Source organism: Talpa occidentalis, unplaced genomic scaffold, assembly GCF_014898055.3.
Source record: "Talpa occidentalis isolate TD23 unplaced genomic scaffold, MPIMG_talOcc4v2.1 talOcc4.17, whole genome shotgun sequence".
In the NCBI taxonomy this organism is placed as follows: Eukaryota; Metazoa; Chordata; class Mammalia; order Eulipotyphla; family Talpidae; genus Talpa; species Talpa occidentalis.
This window is the reverse complement of record NW_023601754.1, coordinates 17,756,957-17,774,937: the sequence shown is the minus strand read 5'-3', so window position 1 is coordinate 17,774,937 and position 17,981 is coordinate 17,756,957. Positions and strand designations below refer to the sequence as shown.

At 43.9% G+C, this 17,981-nt stretch overlaps 2 protein-coding genes across 2 annotated transcripts in view; one reads left to right on the top strand and one right to left on the bottom strand.

Moving 5' to 3' along the window:
• The window catches only part of BCO1 (beta-carotene oxygenase 1), a 68,709-nt gene that overhangs the window by 33,942 nt on the left and 16,786 nt on the right, over positions 1-17,981 (bottom strand). Inside the window, exons 4-6 of the mRNA XM_037516214.2 lie at positions 11,606-11,725; positions 10,967-11,063; positions 2,381-2,445 (exon numbers count right to left, since the gene is read on the bottom strand). Of these exons, the coding sequence (XP_037372111.1) occupies positions 2,381-2,445; positions 10,967-10,980 (79 nt within the window). The 5' untranslated portion in view covers positions 10,981-11,063; positions 11,606-11,725. The remainder of the gene's footprint in view (positions 1-2,380; positions 2,446-10,966; positions 11,064-11,605; positions 11,726-17,981) is intronic.
• LOC119249116 (polycystic kidney disease protein 1-like 2) overlaps positions 14,951-17,981 on the top strand; it is an 85,446-nt gene continuing 82,415 nt past the window's right edge. The window contains exons 1-2 of the mRNA XM_037516217.1: positions 14,951-15,251; positions 17,204-17,368. Of these exons, the coding sequence (XP_037372114.1) occupies positions 14,951-15,251; positions 17,204-17,368 (466 nt within the window). The remainder of the gene's footprint in view (positions 15,252-17,203; positions 17,369-17,981) is intronic.

Here is a 17,981-nt window from a genome sequence, read left to right as displayed (position 1 = left end):
CAGAGTAGGGCAAGGAATCTGAGAAGGTGGAGAACGTGCTAGATAGAATCATGTATATTGTGTATATGCAGCAGCTGTTGCAGGTGGATTAAATCACTGAGTCATAGCATAATTCTATGTGGCAGGTGCACAGTTGACAAAAGAGAAAACTGAGGCAAGAAATACCTAAGAAACTGACCAAGGAAGGCCCAGAGCCAAGCATGCAGAGCCGGGCACAAAGCCAGAGGCCTGGACAAACAATTTCACGTAGACACCACCTTTAGTTTAGCTGTTAGCCAGTGGCCCCTGGCCAGTTCAGTGGACTTGACCCAGGGTTGGAGGATGAGATTGAGATCAGAGGCTGTCTTATCCTGGCCACCTGGCTTTGGGCACATCACTGCCCCTGTCTGACCATCAGTGTCACATCCATCCAGTATGGAGACATGCTTTACAGAAGTGAGTGGAATCAGCTAAAGGGCTGGTGAAAACAGATTTCTGGGCTCCAACTGCCCCCCACCAAGTGCTTGATTCAGTGGTGTGAGTGGGCCCAGGAACCTGTGATGCTAGCAGGTGCCAGGCAGGGCTGGGGGCTATTCTTTAAGAATAGCAGAGTTAGAGGATCTTTGAGGTTGACTCAGTTTCCTAAGTTCTGGGATTCTTGTTTTATTGACTTTCCAAGCATTTCCAGGCAGTCATTAAGTGTGAGGTGTAAAGGGAGGGATAATGGCAAAATGCTGAGGGCATAAAAAGAATGCTGGATATAGTGTGACCTCTTTTATAAAATTAAAAAAAATACACCTTTGGTTTTTTGGAAACAAATAATTATAAATATCGTATGTATTAGTACTATCTATATCTACCTTTTAAAAACTTAAAGAACAGGGGCCTCCCTGGTGGCACAAGGGGTTAAGATGCAACCTATGAAGCTGTCCGCAGCCTCTGCAGCACAAGTTCGATACCCTGGCTTGCCAGGGAGCAACCCACATGGTGCAGCAGACCTCTCCTGACTCACCCGCTGCTCCCCTCAGCAGTATATTTCAGTCAGTCTGCCTGTTCTGCTCCCTATTCTGTCTGGTGAATCTTCTCACCCTTCATACCTCTGGCCTGTACCCCAGCTCTTGTTAAGCATAAATACATAAAATCTTTAAAAATAATAAATCCCTAAAGAATATACTCATAAAATATTAATAAAGTTTAAGAAATGGAATACATTGATTTTAATTTCTCTGTTCTCATTGTTCTTTCAAGTTACACGCACATGCATGCACACACACAACTGTGCATTACCTCCCTAATCAGAAAAAATATACATAAAAGCTACTTTTCTTTCAAAGCCTTGCAAGGCAATTCCTCAGTCAAAAAGCTCCAGTATGGGGGACCTCCTTGGTGGCCTAGGGGTAAAGTCTCAGTGCTATCACTGCTGCAGCCTAGGTTCAATGACTGGCCAAGGAACTGACCCACATGCTGCAGCAGACCTCTCCTGTCTCGCCTGCTGCTCCCCTTGGCAGTGTGTTTCAGTAAATCCATCTGTTCTGCTCCCCAATTTGTCTCTAGTGAATCCTCTTACCTCCCACACCTCTGGCTTATACCCCAGTTCTATGCAAAAAAAAAAAATTAATTAAAAAATAATAAGTAAATAAAAGCTCCAGTATGCCTTTCCTCTTAGGGGGCTCCCACTGTTGTCTTCTGCTAGTGAATATCATTCCATCCATCTACCTGAAGATGAGAACACCTGTGTGCCCAAGCTGACCTGCTCAGAACACCCCATAGTCACCCTGGGGTCCAAGAGTTCAGAAATAGCCACTGTCCTTTACAATCTAAATAAGATGGTCCAGGAAAGTGGACACATGGAAGAGGAGGTGAGAACTGGAGAAATAACGGATGAAGAAAATGAGACCCACAGCCCTGTGAGGCATCTCATTGGGTGAGATCTGCAGGTCCACGTGATGCTGAAACCACCCCTGTGAGCACCCGAGAGATCACACTGGCTTCTGCATGTGCACCCATGCAGGAGTAGGAGCTCACACACGTCTCGAACCATTTTGAAGTTAATTTAGGATGCACACATTTGTACACATAGACCACGGATATGGAAAGGGCACTCTTTGGTGGAATCATCTGAGTGCACAAGCCAACTGCAGCATTTCTGAGATGTTTCTCTTGGAAACTGTGAGAAGAATTCTTTGGAAATGGAGTTTTTGTGCACAAAAAGCATAGCGAGGTTTTCAGAGAATGTGTCTGGATTGAGTCATCCCCCTGCTCCCCCCACACACACACACACACACACACACACACACACACACACAGCTTTCCAGATTTCCCAAAAATAAATTACACTATTACTTTCATAAACAGAAAAAAGAACACTGCTGGGAAGAGCCAGTGATTTAAACACACTCACCTCTCACTTTGGCAGTCACGGCTTCCTTGTATTCTTTCATATTTTTGCCAAATAGCATATCCATCCTAAAAGGCAATGAGTGAACGTGATATTGACAGTGACTGGTCCTCCTCTATGCTCCTCTGTCCTGTTCTTCTTCGCTTCCTCTTCTGCTGCAGCTTCTTTCTTTGATATCACCTTCCCTTGGGATCCTGTTTCTCTAGTTGCTTCCCCCACTTGGTTGGCTCTGAATTTCTCTCTGAGGGCCTGGTATATCTTGGCATATGTGGGGAAAGCTGTGCTTGGTCAAAGGCCACTTTCCCTAGGCGTGAGTCCTAGTTAATCTTCAATCCTCCTATTGTACTCCCAATTCTGCCACGCTTGTTTCACTTTTGACTTTACCCTCCTCTTGCCCCCTCCTCCAAAAAAAAAGCAGGTTTCTGGGCTTAAATTGGCCAGATGATTTAGTGGTGCTATCAACTTAGATATGTTTTCTGAAATGATCTAAGCCAGGAGGTGGAAGGTTTAGGATCAGGATAAGAAATGAGGCTGTAAGGCCCGACATCTGGCATCGGGGGTGCCCAAAGCACGTCCATCAGCAGAACTGCTGCTGCACATGAACTGGGATTCCTCTGCACAAGTGGTTATGGCTTGTTGCTTTGTTTTGCATAAAAGTCCCTGAGGTTCCTTCTCCTTGAAAAATCATACATAAAGAATGACAAAATTTATTATATATATATTTTTTGAGAAGACAAAATGCTTTGTGTAACCCATTTAAACAATAAATCCAGGGAACAAAATGCTCTATTGAGAAGCTATGAGAAAAAAGTGAAACATTAAAATTCAGCTCTATTTCCTGGTCTATCAAGAGGGAGCAATGATGCCTAAATTTGACTCCATTTGATGCCATGGCCTAAAATCCTATTCAAGTAGCGAGGAACATGGAATAAGGAACACGGGATGAGTTAGTGAATTCATCTGAACTCATGTTGCTTAAGGAAAGCAGCAGCCATTCCCTCTCTGGGTAGAGTAAGAAGAGGCTCCCTGATGCAGCAGTTGAGCATGGTCGTGAGGTTTGGGTGGAGACTGTTCCAGCCTCCTTGGCATTTATGGCTTCTACCCCTGACCACACATTCTGGTTGACAGCTTTAAAAAAGTGCCAGGGTAGGTCCCGTTCCACATACATAAATTTGAAAGAATCTTTAGTATCTTAAAAATATGTTTACCATATTGAGCTGGCTCACACACTGTTGTGGAGGGCTGGTAGATCTAGAATCTACAGGGTAGTGTGGCAGGCTGGATATCCAGCCTTTAGTCCAACGACACCCTCTTGTTCAAGGGACGTCAGTCTTTGTTCTATTAAGGTCTTCAATTGATTGAGAGAGGCCCACCCACATGATGGATGGGACACAATTCAGTCCATGACAATATCACAATGGCACAATGAGTTTATGGAAGAAGCTTAGGCTGAAAGTAATGGAATATCCACTGAAACTCCAAGGATGTACATGCACCTCGGCTATTGAATATTCTGGGTGTCCTGGGGGCTTGAAAGCCCATCTAGGCCAGAGTGTCCCAACCTCACAGCCATCCCCAGGGGGCTGGTTGAATTCACATTCTCTTCACCATCAGCCTGAGTATAGATGGTTAGCCCCATTTGACAGATTAGGAAAGTGAGGCAGAGAAGAGCACCCAGCACTGGGCTTTATGCTGAAAGCAAAGGTGTTCCAAGCAAGAGACCACATCCAAAGAGGTCATTAATGTGGCCATTTATCTATGCTGTCCCTCACAGTAGCCACTAATCAGACATGGTTATTTAAATTTAAATATAAACATAAACAAATTACAATGACATTAAATTCCTCCTTTACACTAGCCATATTTCAGGGTTCCAGAGACACCTGTGGTCAGTAGCTCCTCTTTTGCTCAGTGCAGACACCAAATACTTCCATTCTTAAGGAAAGTTCTATTGATAGTGCTCAGCTAGCAGGGGAGCTGAGATGGCATTTCTATGTGATTAAGATGGACAGAGGCTGGTATGACCACATGACAAGCTGGTTAAGGGGTTATAAGTGTCACAGCAGTCCCTGATGGGCGATGGTATAATTGTGAATTAATCCATCATGCATTCATTCATTCAGTCATTCTTAGTTCCACAAATACAGAGTCCCACACAACCAGCTGGAGCAGTTCTGCCTCTGAGGTAACACAGTCTGGGGACAGAGGAAGGAGGGAAATCCTCCAGGGCAGGGAGGCATGGTGAAGAGGTAGGAGGTCCACAGGCTTCCTGAAAGGAGCAATGCTGAGCTACCTGAAGGCAGTGCCTACATACAGAAGCCAGGAGGAGCCCTTCGAAACGAAACAGCTTCTACAAAGACTTGGAGACATCATACCACATGGATTAAGGGAAAAGTGTGCATGCAGGAGAGGGAGTGGGAGCCAGAAGAAAAAGTGAAAGCCAGAAGAGGGAGGGAGTGAGGGAAGAGGCAAATTGTACAGACTGCAGACTGGAGGCTGGAGTTCCTGAGAGGGCAGAGAGAGAGAGGAGGGTTGGGTTTCCCTGCTGATCAGCAGTTCCCTTCTCAGAGTTCAGCTGGGTGTCTCCTAGGGATTCCTCCCAGTTCACCTAAGTTTGCATCCATTGGAAAGCTGCCTCCAGCACCAATCCACAGTGCAAGAGGATTGCTTCCACAGGGGGCAAGGCATGGTACACAGTCTGCCTTTGGAAGGCCCCAAGATACTCATGAGCTGAGCAGGAGGCTTCATCTCCTCCCACTGGGTGTGCTCCCCTCTGGATCTTGCACACACCGTGTCCTCTAATCCCACAACAGACCTGGCAGTCACTAGTGTTACCCACAACTAAAGCTCCGGGAGGTAGTGCCCCTGGGCCAGAGATCACATGACAAGTGGCAGGGAGGAAGATTTAAATTTTTTTTTTTAATTTCTTTTTTTTTAATAGAGGCATGTTTTATTTATTTATTTGTGTGTTTTGTTTATACATGCACTGGGTACAGTCAGAAGCACGGGAGGGTGAGAGAATTCACCAGAGCCAGAGCGGGGAGCAGAGCAGGTAGAAGGACCGAAGTACACTGCTGAGGGAAGCAGCGGGCGGCAGGAGAGGTCTGCGTGCCATGTGGGACCCTCCTCTGGTGGCCGGGGAGCAGCCGGGGATCGAACCGGCGCCGCAGAGGCCGCAGGCAGCCTCACAACCCAGCGCTCAACTGCTACGCCACCGGGGAGGCCCTAAAAAAAATTTTTTTTTAATTGTTCATTTGTACAATATTTGATTTCTCCCCTCATGTGGAGTCCCCATAATTCTCCCATTACTACAGAACCTGTGACTATGACCATAGTCCCTTGTGCTCTTCCCTCCCCTGCTTTTACCCTTCTCCCTCCTCTTCTCTTGCTATATGGCTCGGATCTATGATTTGCCTGCAAGTTTTGTCATTTTCCTGATTCTTTTGTTCAGTTTCCCTATATTCCCCCGATAGGTGAAATCGTCCAATATTTACCTTTTTCCTTCTGACTTATTTTGCTTAGCATAATCCTTTCCAATTCCATCCGTGTTGCCACAGATTGCATGTGTTTAACTTTTTTGATTGCTGAGTAGTATTCCAATGTGTGTGTGTGTGTGTGTGTGTGTACACATACACACATATATATACATATACTACATCTTCTTGGTGCATTTATCTGTTTTGGAGCATTCAGATTGTTTCCATATCTTAGCTATTGTAAATAGTGCTAGAATAAACATAGGAGGACAGGTTTCACTTCAAATTAGCATTTCTTTGCCCTTTGGGTATATTCTCAGGAATGGAATCACTAGATCATATGGTAGATACATTTTTTAGTGTTTTAAGGAACTCCACACAGCTTTCCGTAGTGGCTGAACCAATATGCATTCCAACCAGCAGTGTAGGAGAATTCCTTTTTCTCCACATCTTTGCCAGCATTTGTTGTTGCCAGTTGTTGTTGTTTTTTTTTTTAATATGGATCATTCTCACCAGTGTGAGGTGGTATCTCATTGTGGTTTTGATTTGGATTTACCTGATTATAAGTGATGTTGAGCATTTTTTCATACACCCATTGGCCATTTGCATTTCTTCTTTTGAAAAGTGTCTTTTAAACTATTCTGCCTATTTTTTCAATTGGGTTGTTTGCTTTGTTTTTGTTGAGTTGTGCAAGACTTTGAAGATCTTTGCTATTAGTCCCTTATCAGTTGTATGGTGTGCAAATATTTTCTCCCAATCTGTAGGGTGTCTCCTCATTTTGGTTACTGTCTCTCTTGTCCTGCAGCAGCTTTTTAGTTTGATGTAGCCCCAGCTATTTATCTTTTTCTTCATTTTCTTTGCTTCCAGGGATGAGTCTTCAAAGATATTTCTGAGGTGTATGTCATGGAGCGTTTTGAGAGGTAGGAGTTTTGAACATTTAACCTCCATAATTTGGGGAAGGATGTGGGAAAAGGAGGCCAGATTTCCCAGAGAGTGTATCACATCCATAGAACAAGTCATCACGGGAAGAAGAAAAGCTGGATTTTATAAGGAGAGCTTTTGTGCCATAAAACAACAGGCTTATTTTGCAGTTCTGTATCTCCTGTTATAAAGTTATTGCTTAAAAGGAGTTAATATTTCCCTTTTGCAGATAATGGTATCATATCTAAATTGCTTTGCAATTTTCCAATTAAGCTAGCTTATAAACGGTGCCTCTAATTAGCCAGGGTGATACAATAGTTAACCCAGTAGTCTCAGATAGCAAGGTTCAAGGTAACAGGCAAAGGCCCAGGGGAAGTGTCAGTCCCCTCCCTGAGAGAGAAGCATGGGTGGCAAGTTCAGAAAACTCAGCTCTCCACAGGCCTGTTCAGGAAATGGGGTGTTGGGAACGTGGAGGGAACTGCCCTAGGACTCCCAAAGCAAACACTTCATCACCAAACAAAGGACCACAAATTGCACCATTAACAATAATGAGGATTCATTAATTCCACAAAGTATTCTGGCACAATAGAGTCTGGTGTCAGGTTGGGTATTAGAGATAGAACAATGGGAAATCATAGCCCCTGATGCCAATGACCTGAGAGCCCAACAAGGGGGAAAGGAATACAGATGGCAATCCCAGTAATATCAGGTCACACATGGAGAGAGACTGAACTAACCTGAGACACAAGGGCTTTACTGGTAGAAAAGAAATGCCTTTTAAATCTAGAGCTAGAAGGCTTCAACTTCCCACCATGTACTTCAGGGCCCAATCAGTGAGGCTTAGCAAAACTTCAGAATGGCCTAAATGATAAAGACTAGGGATCACAAGCATTGGCAAGGGTGTAGAGAAAAAGGAACCCATGTGCATGGTTGGTGGAAATGTAAGTTGGTGACCCTTTTATGGAGAACAGTATGGAGATGCCTCTAAAGAGTAAGACTAGAAATGTTACAAGGCAGTCCCAATACAAAACGAGTTGCCTGACTGTGGGTCCTCACCCGCGTGCTTAAAAGGACTTATTAATACTCTACTGCAGGCATACACAAAAGGTTAATAAAAGGTTTATTCACAAGGGAAGGGGAAATGAGGAAATGTACAGCTCAGGGAGAAAAGTGGGAGATAAAGTCTTAAATGCGTCCTACCCGATCCGCCGACCTGGAAACCCAATGGCACTCTGAGAGCTGGCCGTGAGCCACAAGCCGTGAAGCCAGGAGGCGTGCGAGAGCCCCCAAGGCCCATGTGTCTGGTTTTTATACCAAACCTGGCTGCTTAACTCCACCCTCAGGTCCCAGCCACCTTCCCTTTGGTGGTGACGGGATTTGTCTTTCCTAATGTCTTGATGGCTCTGGTCTGGAGTGGGGGTGGGGTCCACAAAGCCTGTATGAAATTAGCTCAGGACATCCTTTCCCCCCAACAGAAACACCATATGATCTAGCAATTCCCCTTCTGGTATTTATCTGAAGAATATGAAAACAGTAATTTGAAGAGATAGATACACTCCTAGTTTCAGAGCCCAGACATAGAAACAAGTTAAATGCCCATCAACAGATGACTGGACAAAGAAGATGCAGTTTATATACTCAGTGGAATACTACTCGGCTGTTAAATCTTGATGAAATCTTGCCCTTTTTGACCACATGGAAGGATAGAGTTTCAGGTGATTATGGTAAGTGAAATAACTCAGAAAGTAGAAGACAATTACCAGATGGTTTCTCTCTTAAGTGGAAAATAAAGAAGCAAAGCAAGTGAATTAGCAAAATAACTCAGAATCTGACAACGAAATAGAGGCTACTAAAGAGGCAGGGGAATGGAGTTGGAGACACTCTTGTCCCTACCAGCTCTCCCCCCATTTCAACCCCCACCCCATACCCATTTTTCCTGTTTTTTTTTCAAGATTCAGATTACCAGACAATCTCTAGAAGCAAACAACTAAGCACATGTGAGTGAACCTGCAGGCCTCACCTATACACATGTCTGAAAAATCAAGAGAACACTGCCTACTCTTTAGTGACCAAGGTCATTTTTCACTCAGAGATGGTTCTCAAGTATGGAATTGAAACCTCAAGCATGGAAAGTAGCAGGACACAGCTCAGCTGAGCTGTGTGAGTGTGTTTCTCAGGATTTGATCTGACAATCTGTGACGTGAAGTGGAATCAGCAACATGAACACCAGAAAGATAACTTAGTTAAATAGGGTGTGGAGTCCACAGTACGAATTATGAAGATGTTCATGCCAGACATCCCAGTCCTGGGCATTGACCTTTGTAGGCAAACCCCAAGACGAGGAGGTTTACTTGGGAGGTAAATCCAGGAGATGGTGCATTTGTAAGGCTGTTGCCAAGATAGGCAACTGAAGCTCCTTCTGGCTGAAGAACGCTGGAGATGGTGTGAACATACCTTGGCATTATCTAGAGGGAACTGGGGGATTGATCCATCAACTCTTGTCAAACAAGGATGAGACTTTTTCCCAAGAGACAATAACTTCCTGGTACTTCCATCTGCTCCTCGTGCAGAGGGAGACTTTGCAGGTGTTTGCACTTTAGAAGGCTTACAGGGTGAGCATAAGGGTCAAGGTGGGTCATGGTGTTTGTTATATTAACTGAAACTAAAGTACTCATTAAATAAAGCAAGGATTCGAACCTGGGAAGCAGTCCTGTATATAGATATCACTCTGGGAGAGCTGTTCTAATAAACACAAGTTTGAATTTAGTTTACATAGGTAGGAGCAGTGAGTCACAGACATTAAGAATGCAATTATTAACAGGAGGGGCTTCTAGTTCTAAATTGTTCCAATCGAAAGATACGCTGGTGCTAGAGGAAGGCCATGGGGGACTGACTGATTATTTTAGTGAGGTAACATTGGTTAACAACACTGTATGTGATCCAGAGGCACAGGATCATATATCTTCAGATGCATGTCACCACAGCACACCCACCACCACCACACCATAGTCCTTTACCCTAGACAATTGTGCCCCCTTCATTCTGCAGATTTCTAGTGACTGATATTGGACTGGGTTTGGTTTACTCTTTGTTTTATTTCTTTATCAATGAAACTAAGTAATGCCTGCAGAACTTAATTGTGCCCCCTTCATTCTAGAGATTTCCAGTGACTGACAATGGACTGGGTTTGTTTTACCCTTTGTTTTGTTTATCAGTGAAAGCAGGCAAAACCTGCAGGGTTTAATCCCTTGCTAAAGAATGCACTGCAGGGATGCAAAGCCTGGATACCCATTGTTAAATGTTCTTTACCTGGCTCCTTGGTCTTTGGTCGGTGTGGAGACTGACTTTTTCTTCAAGCAGCAAAATTCCTGCATAAGTGACTTGATGGATCCCGTTCACACAAAATAAATCTATGAAAATGGTTTTGCATGCCTGCTAGACAGCAGGTTCTCAGAAAATTTGACAATATGTTCAGTTACAATTCTTAGGAGATAATGCAGCCTAGCTAAAGGGGTTAGTGCGAGAAGATATTCACCGCGGTGTTGACTAGAAGAGCCACGCTGAACACAACAGATAACTGGAAACCACACAAACTAGCAATAAGGGAATGGTATTTAGTAAATATCCATTCAGTAAAAGGAGACTCAGTCACCACCATCCCAATGTCAAAGCCCTTAGCTACCTGGAAAAGGTTGGCCTTCTATCTGGGAATGCAGGCTCAACACGAACACTCTAAGAATGATTCTAAACATCTATTTTCTGGGAAGAAGTATACAAAGAAAGCACACAAAAATGAAAATATATTAGAGTGATGCAGCCATGAGGATTCTTTTGCTAGTGCCATTTAGATGGAATGGAATGCAGAGATTCATTATGAGCCATGAAAACTCCAGTCCATATGCGATACTGTACTCTGGTCTCTGCCATTGTTCTCTGGATCCTCTCCTGAACAGACAGCTTGCCCTTAAATTCTTGCTTCAGTTAGCAAGAATAGGTTGCGAAACCCAACCTAAGTGGGTCTATTCCTAGGACTGAGAATATGTGGACCACAGGCATGAACATATTTGTGGCTCTTTTTATGGATTCCATGCCTGATTTAAACCTAACTCATTCTCTATTTTCATTTGCTGAGCCCCAGAATCAGGATATGGAGGCTCAAACTGCTAAATGAGATGACTGGAAATGCACTCACATGGACCCAGCCATGTCTTGCTCCTTTTCTTCATCCACACAGAGGTCAACTCATGCTGGGAGCTGACATCATCCAGATGGATTTCATGGCTAGGAGTCTGCAATTTAAAGAAAGGGAAAATGGAATTTAGCCTGCATATTTGCACTTGTTATCAAATGTCTTCAAGCACGTTCCATGAGGGACATAAATTGCGCCTTTATCCCCACAGATACATTATCTCTGCCCGCAGCGCTCCACGTAGTCTTCCAATGGGAGTCATTAGAAGCTTGGCCCTAGTGATAAGAGACCAGTTCTGCTCAGTCCGAGCTGTAGCCTGTGAGTCAGCGAGGACATGGAATCCTGCCCCGGGTGGGGTCCAGATGTTAGAGCCACCCCAGAGGGCTTGGAAAGGAATCTGGGAAATACAGGGCAGTCCCAGGGTCAGTCCCAAGGCCCTGGAAGATGGGCCAGGCTGATAAATTCTCCTGGAGAGGTACTGGATGCATGGCACAGAGGCTGAGTGATAATACTCCTTCCCCTTGAGAAATTCGCAGAATAAACTGACCCAAGTGACCACTGCTGGGTGATGGGATAACAAAACCTGGTAAAGCTCTACAACCGGATGTCATTCAGCTATAAAAAGGAATGAAATACTGGCACCTGGTACAGCACTGATGAACCTTGACAACGTCATGCTGAGTGAAAGAAGCCAGATAAGAAGGGTCACATATTGTAGCATTCAGTTTACACGGAATGTCCAGAGCATGTGGGCCCCAGGGCCTACGAGGAGAGAGGGGTGGAAGCAAGTTAACAGCTTAAGACCAGGTATTAGACAACTGTGTTCTCTAGAGTCTTTGGCTGTTTACCTGACACCATTTTTGAAGGTTCCAGAGCCCCACCACGTGGCCTGGCTCCCTTCTCCAACCTCTAACTGCTAACTTAATTTTGAAAGTTATCATGAACAAACAACATGATTCTAGAAGGGAAACCAAGAGCTAAGGTGGGGGATCTATTTGTTCTGGGAAGACCTTCATTCAACATTTATCCTATAAACATATTGAGAACCACAAAAATGAAAAAGGAGTGAAACATGGATTCTTGTGACACTATCGATGAAACTTGAAGACAATGATGCTAAAGGGGCCAGTCACAAAAGGCAGTTTATATAAAATTCCCAGAATAGGCAAATGTGCAGACACACAAAAAGGACACTTGTGGTTGTCAGGGGTTATGAGGTAGCAGGCAGGGTGGGGCTGCTAATGCATCTGGGGTTTCTTTGGGGGGAGATGAAAATGTTCTAAAATTGGTTGTGGTGAGGGATGTACAATCTTGTGGAATATTTAATAAAAAAAAAAAACTATTGCTTGTGTTAAAAAACAAAATTAGAGAACAAAATGGCTTTATAGAATGATTCATGAGTCAGGCAGCATTCACTTAGATACTGCAATGAAATTAAGTATTAAGTCTTAATTTGGGGGTCTTTTCTCCTTATTTTTAACTTTATATTTTATTTTTTAATAATAAATTTTATTTTTATATTCCCCATTCAATTGCAACCCCCTTATTTTGACCCCAATCCCTCCCCTCCTGCCCCCTACCCCCATAGAGTGTCTCTGGTTCATAGTTTTTTGTTGATTTTGATTTTTACTTTCTTATAGTTATTCATTTTCCTGGTCCCTTATTTAAGTTTTCTAGATTCCTGCTATGAGTGAGACCATCCGGTATTTTTCTTTTTCTTTCTGGTTTATTTCGCTGAGCATGATCCCTTCCAGCGCCATCCATGTTGCTGCAAATTGCATGTGTTTATCTTTTTTGAATGCTGAGTAATATTCCATGGTGTATATGTACCATATCTTCTTGATCATTCATCTATTTTTGGGCATTTGGGTTGTTTGCAAAGCTTAGCTATTGTAAACAGTGCTGCTATAAACATAGGGGTGCAGGTGCTCTTTGGAATTGATGTTTCTGTGTCCTTTGGGTAAATACCTAGGAGTGGAATTGCTGGATCACATGGAAGCTCTATGTTTAGTAGGTCAAGAAATCTCACAGCTCTCCATAGTGGTTGGACCAGTTTGCACTCCCACCAGCAGTGCAGGAGAGTTCCTTTTTCTCCACAACCTCGCCAACATTTGTTGTTGCTAGTTTTTTTAATATGTGCCATTCTCACTGGTGTAAGATGATATCTCATGGTAGTTTTGATTTGCATTTCCCTGATTACAAGTGATGTTGAACATTTTTTCATATGCTTGTGGGCCATTTGCATTTCCTCTTCAGAGAAGTTTCTTTTTAGCTCTTCTGCCCATTTTTTGACTGGATTATTTTCTTTGTTGTTGTTGAGTCTCATCAGCTCTTTGCGGATTTTTGTGATCAGTCCTTTATCATTAGTGTTGTGTGCAAAAATGTTCTCCCAGTTGGTGGGGTTTCTCTTTGTTTTTGTTATTGTCTCTTATTTTAAATGGGTGGATTGTATGGTATATGACTTGCAGCTTCATAAAACTTTTTATCAAAAACAACATTAAAGAAACCCACAGGGGAGAAGCATATTATACAAAGTTACCAAAGAAAGTGATGTTGGAGGTGAGATTTAAAAGGGATCAAGGAATGATGGAAGGGAAGGAACAGCACAAGCAATGAGTTAGGATACTTAGCAGACTGTGATTTTGACCTTGTGAGGAGATGAGTCCTTGAGATTTGGGGAGAAAAAAAGAAACCATTATTTTTCGAACAGGTGAAATATTTTCATGGCATAAAAAAGAAAAGCTCCAAAAATGTGGCAAACGAAATAAAAGTCCCTTCCACCTCTGACTCCCACTCACCAGCGATCCCTTCCTTAGGAAATCACTATTACCAGGCTCTTACATGTTGTTACATGTCATACGTGTACAAATAACTCTACATACATGTGTATATGTACATGGACCACTGACATGTCTTCTACTTTGCTTTTAATATTAGCAAACATTTTAGAGAAACTTCCCAATTTGTATGTAAAGAATTCGCCCACTTCTTGTGGGCTTGTAGGATGTACCACATTTTGTTAACCAGTTTTCTAGCAATGGGCATTTAGTTTGCTTCAATTGTTTCTTCTTGCAAAGTTCTGTAGTGAATAATCTTTTATACATAGGATACTTCACATAGGTACAACTTCATTGGCACCAAGTTTCCTGTAAGTGGAATAACTCCAAGGCAGAGTTTGTGCTTTTTAATGCTGATTGATATTATCAAGCTGCCCACAATGGTCATGGGTCAGAGAGTCTACTTTCCCCACATTTTGGGGGTGTTTTTGGAAATATTGTCAGGGCCCAGCTCATACATAGCATTGTCTACAAAGCTAGGAATTTTGGACTTGATCTCAAGAACATAGGCATCTGCTGAAGGCTTTTGGCTGTGGGTGAGAATAGGCAAGTCTGAAGTTTTGAAGATAATTTTCATGAGGACATAAATACATTCTCTTTACAGACATGAAATGGTGATGTGATGAGTCACACAGGGGAAAACCCCTCCATCAGGATTGAAGCCATGCTGGGGAGACAGTGATTATCTTTTGGGTACAGTCATCACTCTAGACAATGGGCTTGGAGATGAGCACACCCCGGGGTTTTTTACCCATAACTCTCACTTTCCTGACATTTTTCTTTTATCACATACTTCCCACATGCTGATGGTGTCTCATGAAACATTTGGCCCTCAAGGGTAAATACATAAAACCAATGGCAAGGAGTTATTATCTGAAGCCAAGCATTGACCAAGTGACAAGCAGACCGGTGATAGAACAGCTTTATCTTTCTCTGCAAGACCACTGTGCAATTTAATTAAACAAAGAGCTGGGGAAAACAAAAGGGCAAATACATTCACCCTGAGTCTTTTGTTTCAAGAACAAACAGGTGCTATTGTTTGATGCAAAGAGAGAAGGGAAGATGGATGGCAGGTGGTTGCAAAGGCACCAGCATATGAAGGACCGAAGAACGTGTTCGAACCATCCAGATATTCTGCGGGTGGTTAAGGATGAGTGTGGTAGGCTTGGTACTCTTGGGGTTGGCTCTGTGGTTCAAGGTCACCACAGCTAAGGCAGAAGAGGGCAGCTTTTGCTCTAAGAACCAAGTGACTTTCAGAGATGCTTGCTATGAATTTGTGCCTCTCGAGCGTACCTTCTATGGTGCCCAGAGCTGGTGTGAGGTTCAGGGGGGCCATCTGGTCTTTATTCAGGATGAAAGCACTCAGAAGTTTCTGCAAAAGCACATCTCCCAGGACAGAGAATGGTGGATTGGACTCACAGGAAGCTCAAGTCAGAATGGAACCATGGAAGGTAGGTGCTGTGAGGGTTGTCGTGTTTTACAGGAAACATATTGCTGTGACTCTTTTTTTTTAAAGATTTATTTTTTTTATTAATATTTATTTTTATTTATACAAGAACTGGGGTACAGGTCAGAGGCATGGGAGTGTGACAGAATTCACCAGAGACAGAGCGGGGAGCAGAACAGGCAGATGACCAAAATACACTGCTGAGGGGAGCAATGGGGGAGACAGGAGATGTCTGCCATGCCATGTGGGTTGCTCCCTGGCCAGCCAGGAATCGAACCCACACTGAAGAGGCTGAAGACAGCTTCACAGCGCAGCGCTCAACCCACTGTGCCTCCGGGGAGGCCCTTGCTGTGATTCTTACCCAGAGCTCCCTGGAACAAATTCACCTGTCTCAATTCTCATGGTAAAGATACGTCCCCCTTTGGTTGTTTCAGGAATCGAATCAAAAAACCCCTGACAGTGCTGAGCACAGAATCTGGCATGCTGAGGATAATGGCAGCAGCTATGACTTCTTCAGTTCTTGCTAGAATAATGCTGGGCACAGTCCTGACTGCTTCCTATCCATTATCATGAATTCTTATGGTAACTGCTGAGATTATTCTTATTGCTGTCCCTATTTTACAGAAAAGAAGTCTCAGAAAAGAACTGCTAAGTTATTAATATGTTCAAAACGGTCCACATGTCTTTCCCTACTCGTTCTGAGACTAAAGTAGGTTGAGTTCAGCAAAGCTCAATTCGAGTTAGCTTGTCTTGTTCCAAGTTCCTTCTGGGAACTCTTATTTTTCTTGGTGAGGGGTCCTATCCCCAACACAACCAGGTGGGTCCTTCTCACCTGTGTACCTGAGTGACCTTGTGCTATGTTAGCATTTTTGGTGTGATTTAGCTTTTAGGTATCTTTCCCCCTACACCAGGAATCCTTCAAAGGAAGGAACCACATTCTGGAATTTTAGTTTTCTCAGTGGCTAGACATAACACAGAATGGACAGATAATTAATTCCATTTATTTCTGATACCTCCCCAACAAGGGTTAGTAATACAATGTGCCTCTTACTTAACAATTGAGGAAGATGAAATCCACCGAGAGGAATAGACTCGCTGCAGCTAGGGAATGGCAGTGAGGACTCAGATCAGTGCTGGAGTCACACTGGTACCCAGATGCTTGCCCTGTACATGCTACTGGGTTTTAGGAATGAGTAACTTGGGCTGAGCGAAGCACCCACAGAAACACACCAGCAGAGATGGAAAATGCTTTGCTGAAAGATCAGTGGGAAGATGCATTTTTGGAAATCCTCAAGACAAGAGGTTTGAGTTCTAAAAGGCACCTTCAGGCAATATCTGCTGAATGTTTTCTTGATTTTAGATGCAGCAGTTACTCGGTTTACTGAGCATCCATTCAAATGCAATGAAAGGAGCTCTGTCTATTTAAAATCTCCAAGGGATACTGCTTGGCTGAAAAAAAAAAACAGAGTCCACCCAAGTAGGCTGATCTGTAACAGTCTCCAATATCAAAGGTTATTTAAGATGTGAGGGACAGAGTGCTGTGTGCAAGATGCTGGCGTTTGTGTAAATAGATTTCTGGTCCTCAAAAGTGTTGCTTGGTGGGTAAGATTCAACATGGAACAACTAGCAAGAAATGTAACCACCATGGGCATCAGCCTTGGTGGTAAATATGTTCTAGCTAGGGCTTTCTTGATCTCTAGTGTCCTAGAAATGCCTTTGTGTCACGTGTACACACACACACACACACACACACACACACACACATTTCTGCAAGGGCCATATCCAGGCAAGCAAGACTCTGCAGAGTCCTGGAAACTGCTTCCACTGTTACTCAGTGCTGCCATCCGTCCGCACTGCTGGAGCCTTTGAGGCACACGAGGACTGAGCTAGGGCGAACCCTGGCCATAAAAGAGGATCAGAAATGCTTCCAAGTCCTGAGCTCACCTTTTATCCCAGGGTCCGGGATCTGGCTGGACACCTCAAATGTGAGCTACAGCCACTGGCAAGCCGGGCAAGCTGCTCCTGCCCCCAACACCTGTGGCTATATCGGGAGAGATGCCTCCTCCAGGTGGGCAGCCACAGACAACTGCACCCAGCCCTTCGCCTTCATCTGCGAGTTTGGTGAGCTGGCTCTGGTGTGGGGTCTCCCTCCCTCTCTTTGTCTCTCTTTGTGTCTCTATCTCTCTAGGTCTCTTTGTGTCTGTCTCTTTTTTCTCTGTCTCTGTCTCTGTGTCTCTATCTTCCTTTCTGTCCCACTGTCTATATATTTCCGTGTCTCTTTCTGTCTCTATCCCCCTCTGTGTCCCTCTACCTGTCTCTCCATCTCTCTTTGTTTCTCTCCATGTCCCTGTCTGCCTCTCTGTCTCTAAATACCCACCTGTCTCTGTGTGATGCTCTGAGTCTTCAAAAATGCAGCCCCAGGAGGCTGTTCTCACTCACCCTGGACACTGGCTGCAGGGGCCAGCCTGGGTCTAAGCCCTCAGCCCCTGGCTCCTGAATTCCTATCTTCTATTCGTGTGTCTTCCCAGCCACTGCCTATGATTGACCCCTTTGGGTCCCTGCTACATGGGGCCTGATCTTGATGCTGACCTGCCCCACAATTCCTTGACACTCAAGTCAGGCTATATAGAAGCTTTTGGGGTTTCTGGGCCTACCCCCTTTCCTGGCTATAAGCCCTTCACCAAAGATTCTCAACTCACAGGCCCCAGTGTAGGTTTGGACACTTACAGGGATC